General features: G+C 38.2%; 1 protein-coding gene across 1 annotated transcript in view; it reads left to right on the forward strand.

Moving 5' to 3' along the window:
* The window catches only part of LOC136237945 (uncharacterized), a 168,816-nt gene that overhangs the window by 125,767 nt on the left and 26,268 nt on the right, over positions 1-16,781 (forward strand). The window contains exons 13-14 of the mRNA XM_066028232.1: positions 1,017-1,790; positions 2,647-2,949. Coding sequence (XP_065884304.1) covers positions 1,017-1,790; positions 2,647-2,949 — 1,077 coding nt within the window. The remainder of the gene's footprint in view (positions 1-1,016; positions 1,791-2,646; positions 2,950-16,781) is intronic.

Consider the following 16,781-nt stretch of genomic DNA (forward strand, 5'->3'; position numbering starts at 1 on the left):
TATGATAAAGCCAGCCAATTGTTGGTCTCTACCAATTGTCAATCTAATTCTCAGTAAATGATGTTATTATTGATTGACAAGTTGATTGCTGTGGTGTGATGAATGAACATTTCTTATGTACTATGTATATACGTATATGTTAAAGCATAGCCGCGAGTGCTATATGAAAAATAAAGTATGAGGCGCGCGGCCAAGATGCTAATAAAGCACGAGGCGAAGCCGAGTGCTTTATTAGCATCGAGGCCAAGCGCCGAGTACTTTATTTTTCATATAGCACGAGCAAGGCTATGCTTTAAATGATTTATGGAACTTTCTAGTTGTGTAGCTTCACCATATACTAGGACTCGTAATTAACAAGCGTTGCACGAACTATTAGCAGCCTGAACGCACACAAACTAGTTTAACAAAGTAACTCACGCGTATTTCACCATAGTTTGGCATAGTAGACGTTCATCGCGTCTTTTGGCAGGTTTTGCTCGCAACCCACAATCGATTCTATTGCGAGTCACATGGTGAAGTATTTCCGTGATATCTCCAGGACTTGTCCATTTACATTAACAAACGTAACAGCAACGTTACCTTCTCCCACCCATCATCGAAGCATTTACGTATGTCTATAAAAGCAATCCAGTGGTGGAACTCGTATTGGCTGGGGTGATTGATCACTCGGCGAGGCTATCAGCCTTCACCGGCTAGGGTGATTACTCGTACTGGCGCGGGCCCCATAGGCTATTAGCCTACACTAAGGCACGTGGGCAACTGTGCTTTATTGCCCACAAAGAGTGTTTTATTGCACCGCAAAGAGTGCTTTATTGAACGAATAAAGCACTCTTTGTGGTGCAATAAAGCACTCTTTGTGGTCGATGAAGCAGTTGGCCGGCTGGGAGTGTACTTTATGAAATTTAAAGTACACTTTTTCCTTTGATCTCGCCCACACAAAGTTCTATAAGTACATCTATAGTAAATTCTGTAAATTGCATATAAGCATTGTAAATCCATTTTTATGTTTTCACTAGTTTACAAACAGGACCCATTGAAGCAACTATCAATGCAGTTACTGCATTTATCAACATCAAAAATTAGAGTGGCTGTTATTGTTTCAAATGATTATGACAACAATAAAGCTGGACTACTTAAACTCAGTGGAACCCACAGAGATGCTGAAAAAATGCTTGTAACATTCACCAAGCTAGGATATACTGTTTGTCACTGTAAAAATATGAATAGGAATGAGTTGACTAGGATTATTTATCACATTGCAACTTTATTATCATCTCCTTCTTGCATGAAATTTGTGTTTGTATTTTCTGGTTATGGAGCACCTGGTAAGAGACATCATTATTATTATAGAGAAGATAACAGTACACATTTACAACTGCGTACACAAAATGGAAGGAACATGATTTGTGGAGCAGAAATTGTACACTTTTTTACTTCTTTGAAGCATCCCAAATTGTTTTTCTTTAATTTATGTCAAAACTCATTGTTAAGAGATTTAGAGCCATCAAGACTTACACCTGAAATATTGTTGAGTCCTGGTTCTCGACCTAAAACAGACAACATTCTGGTTGCTTGTTCAATACTACCATACAAAGAACTACATTCTGGTAGTTTGTGGATAGAACTCCTAACAGACAAGATTTGTACACAAAGTAAAGATGTCACAATGCTTTTAAATGATGTCAACAATAGAATGAAGAAACTGTACAGTTCTCTTCCTTCATTTGAAGCTCCACAGTTTGTTAACAAGTTGACAGAGACTGTGAACATTTTGGCTGATTCATTTCCAGGTAATTTGATAGGTAATAATTATAATGATTGTTACATCAAAATGATCCAGATGTGAATGACTATACATAAATGCTAACTATTTATTTGAAAGCTGCATACATTTCTTTACCAGATAACTTAGTTATACCATCTGTGCTATTAATACAAGTCCTAAAACCAACTGTAACTAGCTTTGAATCCCTCTTATTTTTATTAAATATCAAGTGTACAAATTGTTTTTACTCTTCTATAGGTGCAATACAATTGAGGATTATTGGTGATGGTTTGAATGTTTTTTTTCAATGTTCTCTTCCAGAACATGAACATGACTAATTGTTCTGATAGAGCACTTTGTTTTAATCTGACCATCTTCTTAGCTTTCATTATATAACTCCTACATATTTTACTGGATTTGGGTTTCACTTATGTAATAAGGTGATAGATTGTTAAGGTGTGCAAATTTCTTGTAATTTGTGCATTAGGTACGTGATAATAGTTTTTACTCAGCACCTCATTAAATTTATACAAATCATAGTGATCACAGTTGATGTAATATGTTTTAAAATTACATAGAAATTGTAGCATTTTTTCAGTATGACAATGTGAAAAAACCAAAGAAAAGAAAAGATTTGCAAATGTAGGTGGTCGAGCTAGGAAAGTGTCTTACCTTAATGAACCTTTCTCTGACACATTTTCATGATTCTTGTACTAACTCTTTACCTATTCTGCAGACCATTATAATTTCTTATGCTTTACCTGTATGTGTATTCTAATGTCTATATGTCCAAGCATATGTATAAACTCTATCAGTGCAAATGACAGGTTACAAGGTAGCATATGTATTGGTTTTATGGTATTGTATTTGTATTCATACAGAAAGGAGCAGTCCAACAGTGAACTTTCAACATCATATATTGCAGCCATTGTGGCCAGAAGTGTCAATAGATGCCTCAGTAATGTTACAATCAACTATAGCAAACTCATCGACTGCTAAACTACAGAAATACTGCCAAAAACATCAACTTAGTGATCCCGACTACACAATACTACCAACAGAAGATGGTGGTGGATTTTACTGTACAGTCACCATAGCAGAGACACCATACACTGGAGCTATTAGACTTGTTGAAGAAGAGGTAAAGGAAAGTGCTGCTGAAGTGGCTGTTCAAATGCTTATAAGTGAGTCTTGAATCATGATATATGGTAGTGTGTTGTGTGGCCAAGAAACTGGAGTGCCGCACCATGCATACATCAATAGGAAGAAGAAGAATATACTTTTTATGCATGCATTATTCCGTAGTCCCTTCTTCAAAGCACATACGTACCCAACAGGTAGGGCAGGCCACACTAATAATTATGATGGATTTTGCTATAGTAAAATTACCATTTTTAAATTTATTTCTTTTTCTTAAAGATGTTTCTTCTTTTAGTACATTTAGTTACTGTAAATTTCTTATAAATCAGAAACATGTAACTTGATTTCCTTGAAAGTTGGCACAGGTAAACAGTGTATAAAGATGAATTCACTTATCAAGTTTGCTACAATTCTCCAGTGTGTGTACATTGACCCAGAGAGAAAAAAATGCACATACATACATAGCTCTGTGATCTCTTATCTGTATGGAACATGATTCCTTATCCTCATAGAACAAAATTTATGGTGGAGGTTCCCACCTGGTAGAGCAGTCCACATACAAATTTTTCCCCAGCCATTCCTGACATACTATATAACTATATTTTTGGCCTTTGTCTTCATTTGTTTTCTAATTCTAGTTCAGCAAAGAAGAAAAAGGAAGACATAGAATAATCTTCTTTGTTTTTTCACACACTGCAAAAACCGTGCTATTTTGGTGTATGGTGAATATCTAATAAGAACTTTTGGAGTTGTAACCAATTATTTGCATTAAAAACATTGAATCACTGTCATGCCTATAGAGTAAACCATATCAAGGAATGATTTGAAAAGCAGTTTGTAGAAAGACCAACCATCATAGGAGTGCCCTTTGGTGGTTTGAAAAGAATCAAAGTAAACATTATGTATATACTGTATAAAGAGAAACCAAACTTATGAAATGATTGGAAAGTCCTTTCAGGAATAAGAATAAAAGCCACTGAGTGAGACTGTGCAATACCCATAATTAAACTAGTATTTTTTTTTAAATTGTTAATTTAAAAATGAAGTAGGGATCTATATAATAAAAAGTAGTGAAACAAGAGATGAATGATGGTATTACAGCATAGCTCAGTGGGAAAGACCCTACTTTGACATTGAGCAAAATTATAGCTAATGTACCAAAGTAGGGACTTTCCCATCAAGCTATGCTGTGATACCATCATTCATCTCTTGTTTCACTACCTTTTATTGCAAAGATCCCAACTTCATTTTAAATTAACAGTTTTTTAAAATACTAGTTTGTTTAGTTTTTTGTTGTAGCACAGCTAGTTATGGTGTAACTTGTGAACTAGTAAGTTCCTGTATGGCTTATTAAAGTATGTACCGTGCCAAAATTGGAAGCAAATAAGCCTGTAATAGCGTGTATAGCTTACCTTTGATCCAGGGGCAGATCCAGGTGGATTCAAAGGCTTCCATGGAACCCCCTTTTTGAAAGTCTCTCACTTGAGATACTCTAATAGAGCAGTCACAGTATTCTATAGAGGAGCAGTGTACCAAACCATCTATGTAGCTATAAATAAACCTAACTGGTGAGGGACAGCTGTAGTCAGCAGGTAATGACCTTTTTTTTTGGTCTTTGACTCACAGCTAGACTGAAATTGCAATTCCAGAGTGGAACCCCCAAAGTCTGGATCCGCCCTTGTGATCGTAGTAGCAATGGTGCTCAGATCTATGACCACAACATTAAATTGTTGAGCCTTTCTTGGGTCATAGTAGTCCTAAAATAGGTCTTTATTCTTCTCAAGGCACTGAATGATCTTTTACTTGTAGCGTTGCTAGCTGGCATCACAAGGAGAAGTCTAACAATAGTGACAACCTCACAGTATAAACTACGAGCAGGCTTATCAAGCTTCTGTAAATAATTCAAAATGTCAGAAAAGTTTGGATTGGAAATTTGTGAAGATAAAGTCAACAGTTGAGCTTTCAAATCCTCAGTGCGCAGATCGGCTTGATACAACTCTGATACAGATTTTAGTTCTTCTTCATAGTCCTCATCTTTAAAAGTAACTGTTCCAAGTTTGAATAAAGTGCATATCCAGGTTGATCAAAACGGTCTGTTATTGATGCCTAGTGCTACATAGTATATTCTTTTGTAATGGTCCTCTGGATCAGTTGCAAATTCTTCTGCAGCATTGCCAGGTTCATAACGAGCAGGTCTCTTTCTGCGTCGAGGTAAGTTCGGAGCTCCAACATCTAAAGGTTGTGATTGAATTTTCACTAATTTCCAAAATAGTGAAAATCTAGAATCATTATGTAAGCTTTGCAGTGTTGTAACAACACTTTTTGCTACATGTTGTCCAGCTGCAGCAGACATACCTCTATGCTGCAAAGTATGGCTCAAATTGTCACTGTGACGTAGCAGTAGATGAGCCAACGAAGCTCCAAAATAAAGCTCAAAAGTGGTCATTTGTGCAACACCACCTTTAATGCAAGCTCTTGCTTCTGTTTCTTTTGTTTCCTCATAGGCTTCATCCCACAATTCCAAAAGATAGCTGTAGTTGTCAAGTATGCTTTTAATTGAATCAGCACGTACAGTCCATCGTGTAGGACACAAGACTTGTATACCAGGGATATCAGCTTGTACTTCCTGTTTAATTTGTTGGAGAAGATCATCTCTTTTTGTTGATTACTTCACCAGTTTGCATATTTCATCAACTGTATCTAATCTGTTTTTCATCAAGTTGCATCTCTTGACAGTATCGCTAGCAGCAAGATTTAATGCATGGCCATAGCAATGCGTATAAATTGCACTTGACTCAATATCTCTGAAAAGCTTGACAATGCCACTTTTATTTCCAGACATCATGCTTGCTCCATCATAACATTGGCCACGCATTCTGTGAACATCAAGGCTTAAGTCACTCATTGATGAGGTAAGCTCTTGAAATATTGACTGGGAATCTGCCTTTTTTAGTTCACGGAGGCCAACAAAATATTCATGTACAGCAAATTCATCATCAATCCAATGGTAAACAACAACGAGTTGCTCTTTGTTACCAGCATCTGTCGTTTCATCAGCCATTAAAGAATAAAATGTGGACTGTTGGATGTTGGATGGTATTTCACTTAATACACATTTAGCCATTAATCCTAGCAAAGCATTTTGAATATCTTTTGACAGGTAATTATCCTTATGTTTACAAAGCCACTCTGCAAATGTATTATCATTGGATCACAGTAGAAAAAGCTGTTTAAAGTTTGAATTATTTTCATTTCCATCCCCTCGTAAAGGCAGGCGTTGCCTTGCTAAAAATCTTGTGTTTTCAAGAATCATACAATACAATATTAACTGTATAGTAGGGACCACAAAGGAGTAGGTGTGGCCCACAAAATAATATCACCCAAAAACCAGCCTCAATTTCCCTTACGATGATGAGGCAGTATTGGTGAGGTAAAACTAAGCCCAAACAAGCTTTCAGATCGACCCGAAATGCTTTTGACAAGTTGCTATGGAATTTTTTTTTTAATTATTTGACGGAAGTTTCTACTGACTGACTGAGTAAGTAAGTAAGCGACTGACTGATGCCTTTACCTGTGTTAGAGTCATATGTAGCTATAATTAAAGCATTTTTTTTAATCAGATTTTTTTCTAAAAATCATCCTAAGATTGCAGCATAATACAGCTATGCAAGTTTACCCTGGAAATTTTGCATATTAGACTGTCTGAGGGGACATTTTTGCAGTTTTGTGTGCTTTTTAAAACCAATACATAGTCATTCAAAATATTATTTTAGGGGGTGAGTCTGAGATTTTAGGTGGAAAACGTTCCCCCTAACTGCCCTAGAATAAACACTGCTACTGTATGCACCATGCAGTATTGTTACTAGTGTCTATATAAACATTGAATGCATATTTTTTTTGCTTTAGTTGTTTATAGTCACTATGTTGCATGTCTATTTAAAAGTCAGGAGGTGACAAATAGACATAATGTGTAGTCACTTTGGTTGTTTATAGTACATATGACTGCATGAAAAATTAAACTGCAAAATTACCGACATGTAGTGGCATATTTGCACTAGCTAATCATCAAAATTCTACACCTGCTTATTGATTGTTTGCAGCAGGAAATGGTAATGATTATATTACGTTGCCTAGTACAAGTGATTGCTTATTATAGGAACTGAATGTGAATCGGTGGTTGTGCAGTGGCTCAACCTCAAAGCAACGTTTAACCTCTTCTTCCCTGAACAATAATTTACATATATTGTAAAAGCCTTAATAATAAATAAACCAATATCCATGTGGTTCCACATGGGGTACTTTGAGATAATAAGTCACTCTCTATAGTTCCTATGGATCAAGGTGTGTCTTGTGGCCCAAGAAGCTGGCGCGCCACACTGTGAGTATATTGACAGGAAGAAAGAAAACACGATTTTCATACCTTCGTAGCTCCGTGATCCTTCATCCAATTGGAACCAGTTTTGCTGCAGAAGTACCCACCAGGTAGGCCACCCCACACACTAAATTTGAAGAAATTCGCCATAGCTTTTTCCAAGATATGAGTGGCCAAAATTTCATTTTTATTTCTTCGTTTTATTTTCTTCTTGTTATGAACCATATGCGTATTTTGCCCCGTATGCATATAGGGCATCCCATACGTGTATGGGGCAGATCACTTGTCCTATACGCATATGAGACGCCCATACGCATATGGGGCCCATACATGTATGGGCAGCCCATACGCGTATGGGACAGCTCTCCCCACTATTTTAGCTACTGGACTTGATGGACTGCCATTCTCAGCTATCCCCAGCCGCATATGATTTAAAGATGGCACGTGTATACAGTATTAGCTACTGACCCTGCCCAGGCCAGTCAGAATATTACTGGACACTAATATTCTTTTCAACAAAGCTGAATTTAGCTATTCATCTACAATTCAGGCCAAGAGCTTCAACTCTCCAAACAAAACATTGCGCAAAGACCTCGGTATTACTTTTACTGACAAGCCCCCAATGGTCAGAGCACTATAGCTATAAAATCATTGCAGAAAAAGCCAAACAAACCCTGGTACTTCTCCATCATACTTTTAGGGACAAACACTTATCCTTGTGAAAAACAATTATACATTTCCTTAGTCAGATCTCAGTTGCTCTATTGTTCTCAGCGATGAAGTCCATCTCAAACGTCTGTATTGGAGTGATGGTAATGATAATCTAATCCAAAACAGCCAAGCTGTAAAAAACAGTGCGGCCCTCAAAAAGGCTATGGTGAAAAAAGATGTGAAATCCAAGGTGGCGGCCAAGAAATGGCTGTGATGGTAGATTAATGGTAAAAATTTTAGTAACGGCAATTTAGGTGAATTTTTTGCCAAGACCAAGCGGCACAAAAATTCACCTGAATTGTCGTTATTAAAATTTTTACCATTAATCTACCATCACAGCCATTTCTTGGCCGCCACCTTGGATTTCACATCTTTTTTCACCATAGCCTTTTTGAGGGCCGCGCTGTTTTTTACAGCTTGGCTGTTTTGGATTAGATAAGTATTTAAGATGTAAACTATTAAATTATTTAAAAGGGAAGCAAAAGTTGACTCATGTGATTACATCGATGGTGGCCGGGACTTCACACTCTGGGACTTCACCGTTTGGCGACCAAAACTGATATACATGGCGTCCAATAGTAGGGGCATTTTTTAAAACTAGTTTTGTGTATGGTTAACTCACAAATTGCGTTGTAAACCAGCTGTGACCCGAACTATTAATAGTGCACTGGCCGAGGCACTGGCTGGTCAGAGTCCCTCTAATACTGAATTTTCATACACAGTGCAACATAGGGATCTTGTATTATCTGTGGTGCAACATAGTGTATGCATCATCGGCTCATGAATTGCCATGACTCGAGTGGCGATTTGATTCACGATATGATGTAGCCTGACCACACCCAATTGACATATATCTATTGTTGTGTGTTTAATCATAGATCCTAGGGTCTATGCTATGGTTTAATCCATTAAAGTATTGCATGTCATACCTATACTTGTACGGTACAGGTCAGTACTGCTGATCTGCTAACCACACACTATAACCATAGATTTATGAATAGGGTCTGGTGACAATCACATTGCTAACTGGTTTGGTATTAATTTAATATGTCACTGACACCACCTAGCTGGCTTAGACTTACTAGTAGTAAATGTAGCAGTAAATGTTTCGGTGTACTGATGGCTGAGTGCGATCCCTGTTGTCACCAAATTCTCATCTACACATTTTACAATAATAAAGTTATTCCCAGTAGGGTTGATTTCCTTCACACTTTTCAAGTATGAAGTTTGATTGTTTCAAATATCGAAATGAATTATTGCAAGTACACTCGAGAAGACTTTGCAGCAGTGCAAACAGTTTTTTCTAGCATGTGGAGGCCAAAAACTAATAATTGACAAGCACATTATAGTATTGTTAACATATGTAAGCATACAACTGCATTAAGAAACAGCTATACATGATATTGAGACATAATGGTCAATATTGGTATGATGGTCTTTCTGTAATGTGGCAGTATTAGATACTGTCAGTAGAAATAATTGTTATTAATATAATACCCAACCCTAGTTCCATACCATTTTTGGAAAAGTCGCTTACATTTTCTAATTGATAAGTACTGTGCTGAGAAAAAGTGATCTAGCTATGTGAGATTATATCCATACGCATTATCAAGCACTATTAAGCTTGATTAATTTATTGTCATATTTGATCCATTGACTTGGATACTGTATAAAGAGGATGAGATCACACAAAATGTGGCCCAGATATATCGCTTGGATCCGGTTTCAACCATGAATTGTACAAGCATCTGGTGGAAGCGCTACGAATGTCTTGTAGAATTGAGTTGATAAGGATCAATAGTGCCTCAGGGTGAAGGGAATCGTTAATTGTTACAAACTAATGTATTCTTAAAATGAGGTAGCCCCAAGTAAGGACGCATTGTTAAAAAAAGTTGAGTGAGATGATTTTATTGCCTCAGCACATTGTACTGTTGATGCATGGTAGACTTGTATTCCCAACATTGTTTAGAAATGGATATACTAATACAGGTATATACACTATATGTGATCAGATTTACAAAAAGGGGTCTTCCACACACAACCAAATTACCAACTTCGCGAATTCATAACTTCAGATAGGAAACAACTATTGGTTTCAAATTTGGTCAGTAGTGAGCACCAACATAGCTTAATAAATGAAGAAAATTTCAGGCTTATATGTTGGGTGGTTCTATGTGTATCTTGTCCTTACAATACATCATCATTACATCATTGTGTAGTATATACTACAGTACTGGTAACATGGGTAGCACTGGTAACATGGGTAGCACTGGTAACATGGGTAGCACTGGTAACATGGGTAGCACTGGTAACATGGGTAGCATGGGTAGCACTGGTAACATGGGTAGCACTGGTAGCACTGGTAACATGGGTAGCACTGGTAGCATGGGTAGTACTGGTAACAGGGTTAGCACTGGTAACATGGGTAGCACTGGTAGCATGGGTAGCATGGGTAGCACTGGTAACATTGGTAGCATGGGTAGCACTGGTAACATGGGTAGCACTGGTAGCATGGGTAGCACTGGTAACATGGGTAGCACTGGTAGCATGGGTAGCACTGGTAACATGGGTAGCATGGGTAGCACTGGTAACATGGGTAGCATGGGTAGCACTGGTAACATGGGTAGCACTGGTAGCATGGGTAGCACTGGTAACATGGGTAGCACTGGTAGCATGGGTAGCACTGGTAACATGGGTAGCACTGGTAGCATGGGTAGCACTGGTAACATGGGTAGCATGGGTAGCACTGGTAACATGGGTAGCATGGGTAGCACTGGTAACATGGGTAGCACTGGTAGCATGGGTAGCACTGGTAACATGGGTAGCACTGGTAGCATGGGTAGCACTGGTAACATGGGTAGCACTGGTAGCATGGGTAGCACTGGTAACATGGGTAGCACTGGTAACATGGGTAGCAATGGTAACATGGGTAGCACTGGTAACATGGGTAGCACTGGTAGCATGGGTAGCATGGGTAGCACTGGTAACATGGGTAGCACTGGTAACATGGGTAGCACTGGTAACATGGGTAGCATTGTTAGCATGGGTAGCACTGGTAACATGGGTATAGCATGGGTTGCACTGGTAACAGGGGTGGCACTGGTAACATGAGTAGCACTGGTAGCATGGGTAGCGCTAGTAACATGGGTAGCACTGGTAACATGGATAGCACTGGTAGCATGGGTAGCACTGGTAACATGGGTAGCACTGGTAGCATGGGTAGCACTGGTAACATTGGTAACATGGGTTGCACTGGTAACATGGTAACATGGGTAGCACTGGTAACATGGGTAGCACTGATAGCATGTACGCAGCAGTACTGTAATTATCACACAGCAGTACTGGTACATTATCACTTGTAAAGCAAGTTTAATTCAAGACTTTAGCCAGTATTCACTTCATGGGTAGCACTGTTTGGACACACATGCCAATAGACACCACTTTCCCAGTCTCAGGTTATAGCTCATTATAAAAGAAAAGTTTTTAACAACTGTAGCAGAGAGAACTGTGTTACGCCATCGTGAACCGACTTTTACTTTAAGGCATTACTAATGTCCATTTGATCCCATTGGGGTTGAAATAGCTCAAATACATGAGAAGTTATAATCAGTCAAACTGAAGGGTATAAAGGTCCCTTCCTTGCAGATTCGATCACATATACACTTTATGTACTGTTATGGTATACCAAGAGTCCATAATCTAATACAGCATTTCTCCATCAACAAGAGTCCATTGAGCTAATTAGAAGTGCTGATTGTTACCATATGACCACATTTTATTTATATTCATTCCAAAGAAGCCTTGTATTAAAGGGAGTCAAACAGCTTAAAGGGCTGCCAGGGCTGCTTGCCAGCTGGAGGGCAGCCATTCAAAGACATTGGAATGTAATAAGATGGTTTGGTGGTAACCATTGGTTAATTAATCGATAGTTTGGTAGTGACCACAGACCAAACCCCAGCAGACAGTGGGGTAATCTACTTGTATTGAAGTGCAAAGTGCTCTTATTACAGTAGTATCATTGAGTACCATCATTTAACAGGTATATAGTGAGTAAGTGACTGCATTTATACATACTCTAATGGATGATTCGAAGTCACAGATTATCCAATTATGAACAGGGATTGGCCCCAGCAGGTTCAGATAAACAAGGTCCCACTGTAGATAAAATGTGGTCATACAGGACAGAGTAGACATCTCTTCTTTCATAGACTTTTGATGAATACACATGTGATACACACACTTGATTTGTACATACATTAATGATACACACTTCATGTACTTACGAGGAGTACCTTAGTGATACACATGTGATGTACTTATGATGTGAACCTTAATGATACACTTGTGATACACACTTCAAGTACTCACGATGTGTACCTTAGTGATACACATGTGATGTACTCATGATGTGCATCTTAATGATACACTTGTAATACACACTTCAAGTACTCATGATGTGTACCTTAGTGGTACACATGCGATGTACTCATGATGTGCACCTCAATGATGTACTTGTGATCACACAATTCATGATGTGTACCTTAATGATGTACTCATGATGTGTACCTTAGAGATACACTTGTGATACACACTTCAAGTAGTCATGATGTGTACCTTAGTGATACACATGTGATGTACTCATGATGTGCACCTCAATGATACACTTGTGATACACACTTCAAGTACTCATGATGTGTACCATAGTGATACACATGTGATGTACTTATGCTGTGCACCTTAATGATACACTTGTGATACACACTTCAAGTACTCACGATGTGTACCTTAGTGATACACATGTGATGTACTCATGATGTGCACCTTAATGATACACTTGTGATACACACTTCAAGTTCTCATGATGTGTACCTTAGTGGTACACATGCAATGTACTCATGATGTGCACCTCAATGATGCACTTGTGATCACACAATTCATGATGTGTACCTTAATGATGTACTCATGATGTGTACCTTAGTGATACACTTGTGATATACACTTCAAGTACTCATGATGTGTACCTTAGTGATACACATGTGATGTACTCATGATGTGCACCTCAATGATACACTTGTGATACACACTTCAAGTACTCATGATGTGTACCGTAGTGATACACATGTGATGTACTCATGATGTGCACCTCAATGATACACTTGTGATACACACTTCAAGTGCTCATGATGTGTACCGTAGTGATACACATGTGATGTACTCATGCTGTGCACCTTAATGATACACTTGTGATACACACTTCAAGTAGTCATGATGTGTACCTTAGTGATACACATGTGATGTACTCATGATGTGCACCTCAATGATACACTTGTGATACACACTTCAAGTACTCATGATGTGTACCCTAGTGATACACATGTGATGTACTCATGCTGTGCACCTTAATGATACACTTGTGATACACACTTCAAGTAGTCATGATGTGTACCTTAGTGATACACATGTGATGTACTCATGATGTGCACCTCAATGATACACTTGTGATACACACTTCAAGTACTCATGATGTGTACCCTAGTGATACACATGTGATGTACTCATGCTGTGCACCTTAATGATACACTTGTGATACACACTTCAAGTACTCATGATGTGTACCTTAGTGATACACATGTGATGTACTCATGATGTGCACCTCAATGATACACTTGTGATACACACTTCAAGTAGTCATGATGTGTACCTTAGTGATACACATGTGATGTACTCATGATGTGCACCTCAATGATACACTTGTGATACACACTTCAAGTACTCATGATGTGTACCCTAGTGATACACATGTGATGTACTCATGCTGTGCACCTTAATGATACACTTGTGATACACACTTCAAGTACTCATGATGTGTACCTTAGTGATACACATGTGATGTACTCATGATGTGCACCTCAATGATACACTTGTGATACACACTTCAAGTAGTCATGATGTGTACCTTAGTGATACACATGTGATGTACTCATGTTGTGCACCTTAATGATACACTTGTGATACACACTTCAAGTAGTCATGATGTGTACTTTAGTGATACACATGTGATGTACTCATGTTGTGCACCTTAATGATACACTTGTGATACACACTTCAAGTACTCATAATGTGCACCTTAGTGATACGCATGTGATGTACTCATGCTGTGCACCTTAATGATACACTTGTAATACACACTTCAAGTACTCATGATGTGCACCTTAATGATACATTCATGATACATACTTCAAGTACTCATGATGTGTACTTTAGTAATACACTTGTGATGTACTCATGCTGTGCACCTTAATGATACACTTGTGATACACACTTCAAGTACTCATGATGTGTACCTTAGTGATACACACGTGATGTACTCATGATGTGCACCTAAATGATACACTTGTGACCACACAATTCATAATGTGTACCTTAACGATGTACTCATGATGTGTACCTCAGTGATACACATGTGATGTACTCAAGCTGTGCACCTTAATGATACAATTGTGATGCACACTTTAAGTACTCATGATATGTACCTTAGATGATACACATGTGATGTACTCATGAGATGTCTATGGTGCATTCATTGTAAGTTTTAGAAAACTACAATATTTGTAACTTTCCTTTTTTTGTCTACAACTTTGCATTCTGCTTTGCAAGTATATGTGACCAGATCTGTGATTAGGAGTCTTATAGCCTTTCCAATTGTGAACGCATCAAGTACAAATGGAACCTTAGACACACTTAAAAAAAACCTTTTACTTTAGACTCATGTTGTGCAATGCATTGACTGTTCACATGCCAAAAATGGTAAGGATATGAGGTATAGAACCCATAGTTTTTCAGCCCATAACAGAAAGGACACACACGTCATTAATTGATGACAATTGTATACGTACATACAGTTATAAAAATGAAAGCCAACGTTTGTTTGAAATAAAAGTAGTGTGCATGTGTTTAAGATTAGCAAGTTTGGTTGCTGATATTTGTTTGGTACAATTTTTTTCCTTGTAGGTATCATCTTCAGTGCATAACACATTTTCATCAATACTTCGATCACTTTGCAGGTGTATAGTAGAATTGGTATAGCTTCCAGTATAGCAGAGCTTCCGTACTTTGCTGACAACCTTTCCAGTTGCTGAATTTTTTACAAACAGGAGGTCATAGAGGCTACGAATACCCGAAAATTTGGAGTATTTTGATAGCTTATTTCGCCAGTCTGACACAATACTACCATCATCAACAATAACTTCGGCATAAGGAAGGATTACTTTTTGTAGCTCTTCTGTAGTAAATACATCACTTTTATTGTATGTTTTTGAAATTTTTGAAAACAACAAATCAGGAACAAATTTGGTGTGACCTGGAATCATGAATGATACACGAATAAAATCTAGTTTACCTTGCTGAATCATTTCCATAGCCCAAGCCATTGTAAAACAGTTTTTATTAGTGCTAGAAGCATTATCCAAAAACAAATGTACCCGACGCACAATATCTGGTAAACCAGCAAGGTAATGAGTGAGATAGGAAACTGTATGGTCTGTATTCTTTGGACTAATTCTTTCATCAAACAAGTACACAGCAGCTTTATTGGTGGCATGATTGACAATGCCAAACACATCGTGGTTGAGTTTCTGAAAATAGTAGGTGCTACCTGGCTGAGGTGACTCACCCCAGTAAGGAACTAGCTTTCCTATTTGGTAGTCTGCACTTACAACAAGGTTAAATTTGTGCTTCAATGTTGCTAATTCCCTATCCTCAGTTTCTGTAAGGCAAGGCTTCTCAACAAACTCTAAAATTCTTTCCCACTAATCAGCGCACTGTACAGTGACTTTCTGATAGTAGTCGTGTGCTCCTTTGGCTTCTTCACGATGTATCTCTAGTGAATGTTTCATACCACTTAATTCATCTTCCAAGTGCTTCAGATCATCGGGCAAGGTATCAGAAGATTGTTTCTTATGATTTATGGTAGTCTGTTGTGAGGAAATCTTTGTCTTCATTTCTGCACAAGTATCACAATAGTCTTCTTGATGCAGACAAACTGCATGTTTAGGTCGATGCTTCTTAAGCCAGTTATGGGATGAAGCATTGGAACACTCTCCTTTGCCAGCCTCATGTTGTGATCGGTTGAATTCTCCTACAACTGATCGTCTAGCACGTTCTTCATAGTTAGCAATACCAGTTTTAGGAGTTTGTATTGTAGAAAATTTGGAAGAAAGTAAAATGTTGGACCAGTAGAGTCTGCACTACGGCCATTCGGCTGACTGTTAACATCAACAAATTCTAGAAAATCATTCATAACACATGTCTTGGTATAATTAGATACTTTCCCACTGTTTCCGTGTCTTGAATGGGGAGTTCTAACATCAACTGTGGCAGATGGATCAAGAAACCTCCACCATTTCTTAAACCTAACATCTAAACCTTCTGGCATCACAACATACTCACCAAGATGTTCCTTTTCAACTTCACCTTTTGACATACTCTGTAATGGCTCCTTAAACTGTTTTCTCTTTATAACTCTTTGACGAGCAATCCTTTGCTTGGATATCCCAAAGGCGATTCTAACACATGCACAACAGAAAAGATAGTTCCCCATGGCGTCAAACATGTTCTCTCTTAACCAGTCATTCTGGCGCTTCACATCCTGATAATGTGTACCAGGCTTTTGGGGGTTGGGATTAACCTTCTTCTTTTTTTTTAGTTCAGTGCCTTGAGGAACTAACTGCTTAAATATATCGGCGTATCGGAGAAGAACAGGCTCACATTTTGAACAAACACTTTGCGTAGTAG

Source organism: Dysidea avara, chromosome 11, assembly GCF_963678975.1.
Source record: "Dysidea avara chromosome 11, odDysAvar1.4, whole genome shotgun sequence".
Lineage (NCBI taxonomy): Eukaryota > Metazoa > Porifera > Demospongiae > Dictyoceratida > Dysideidae > Dysidea > Dysidea avara.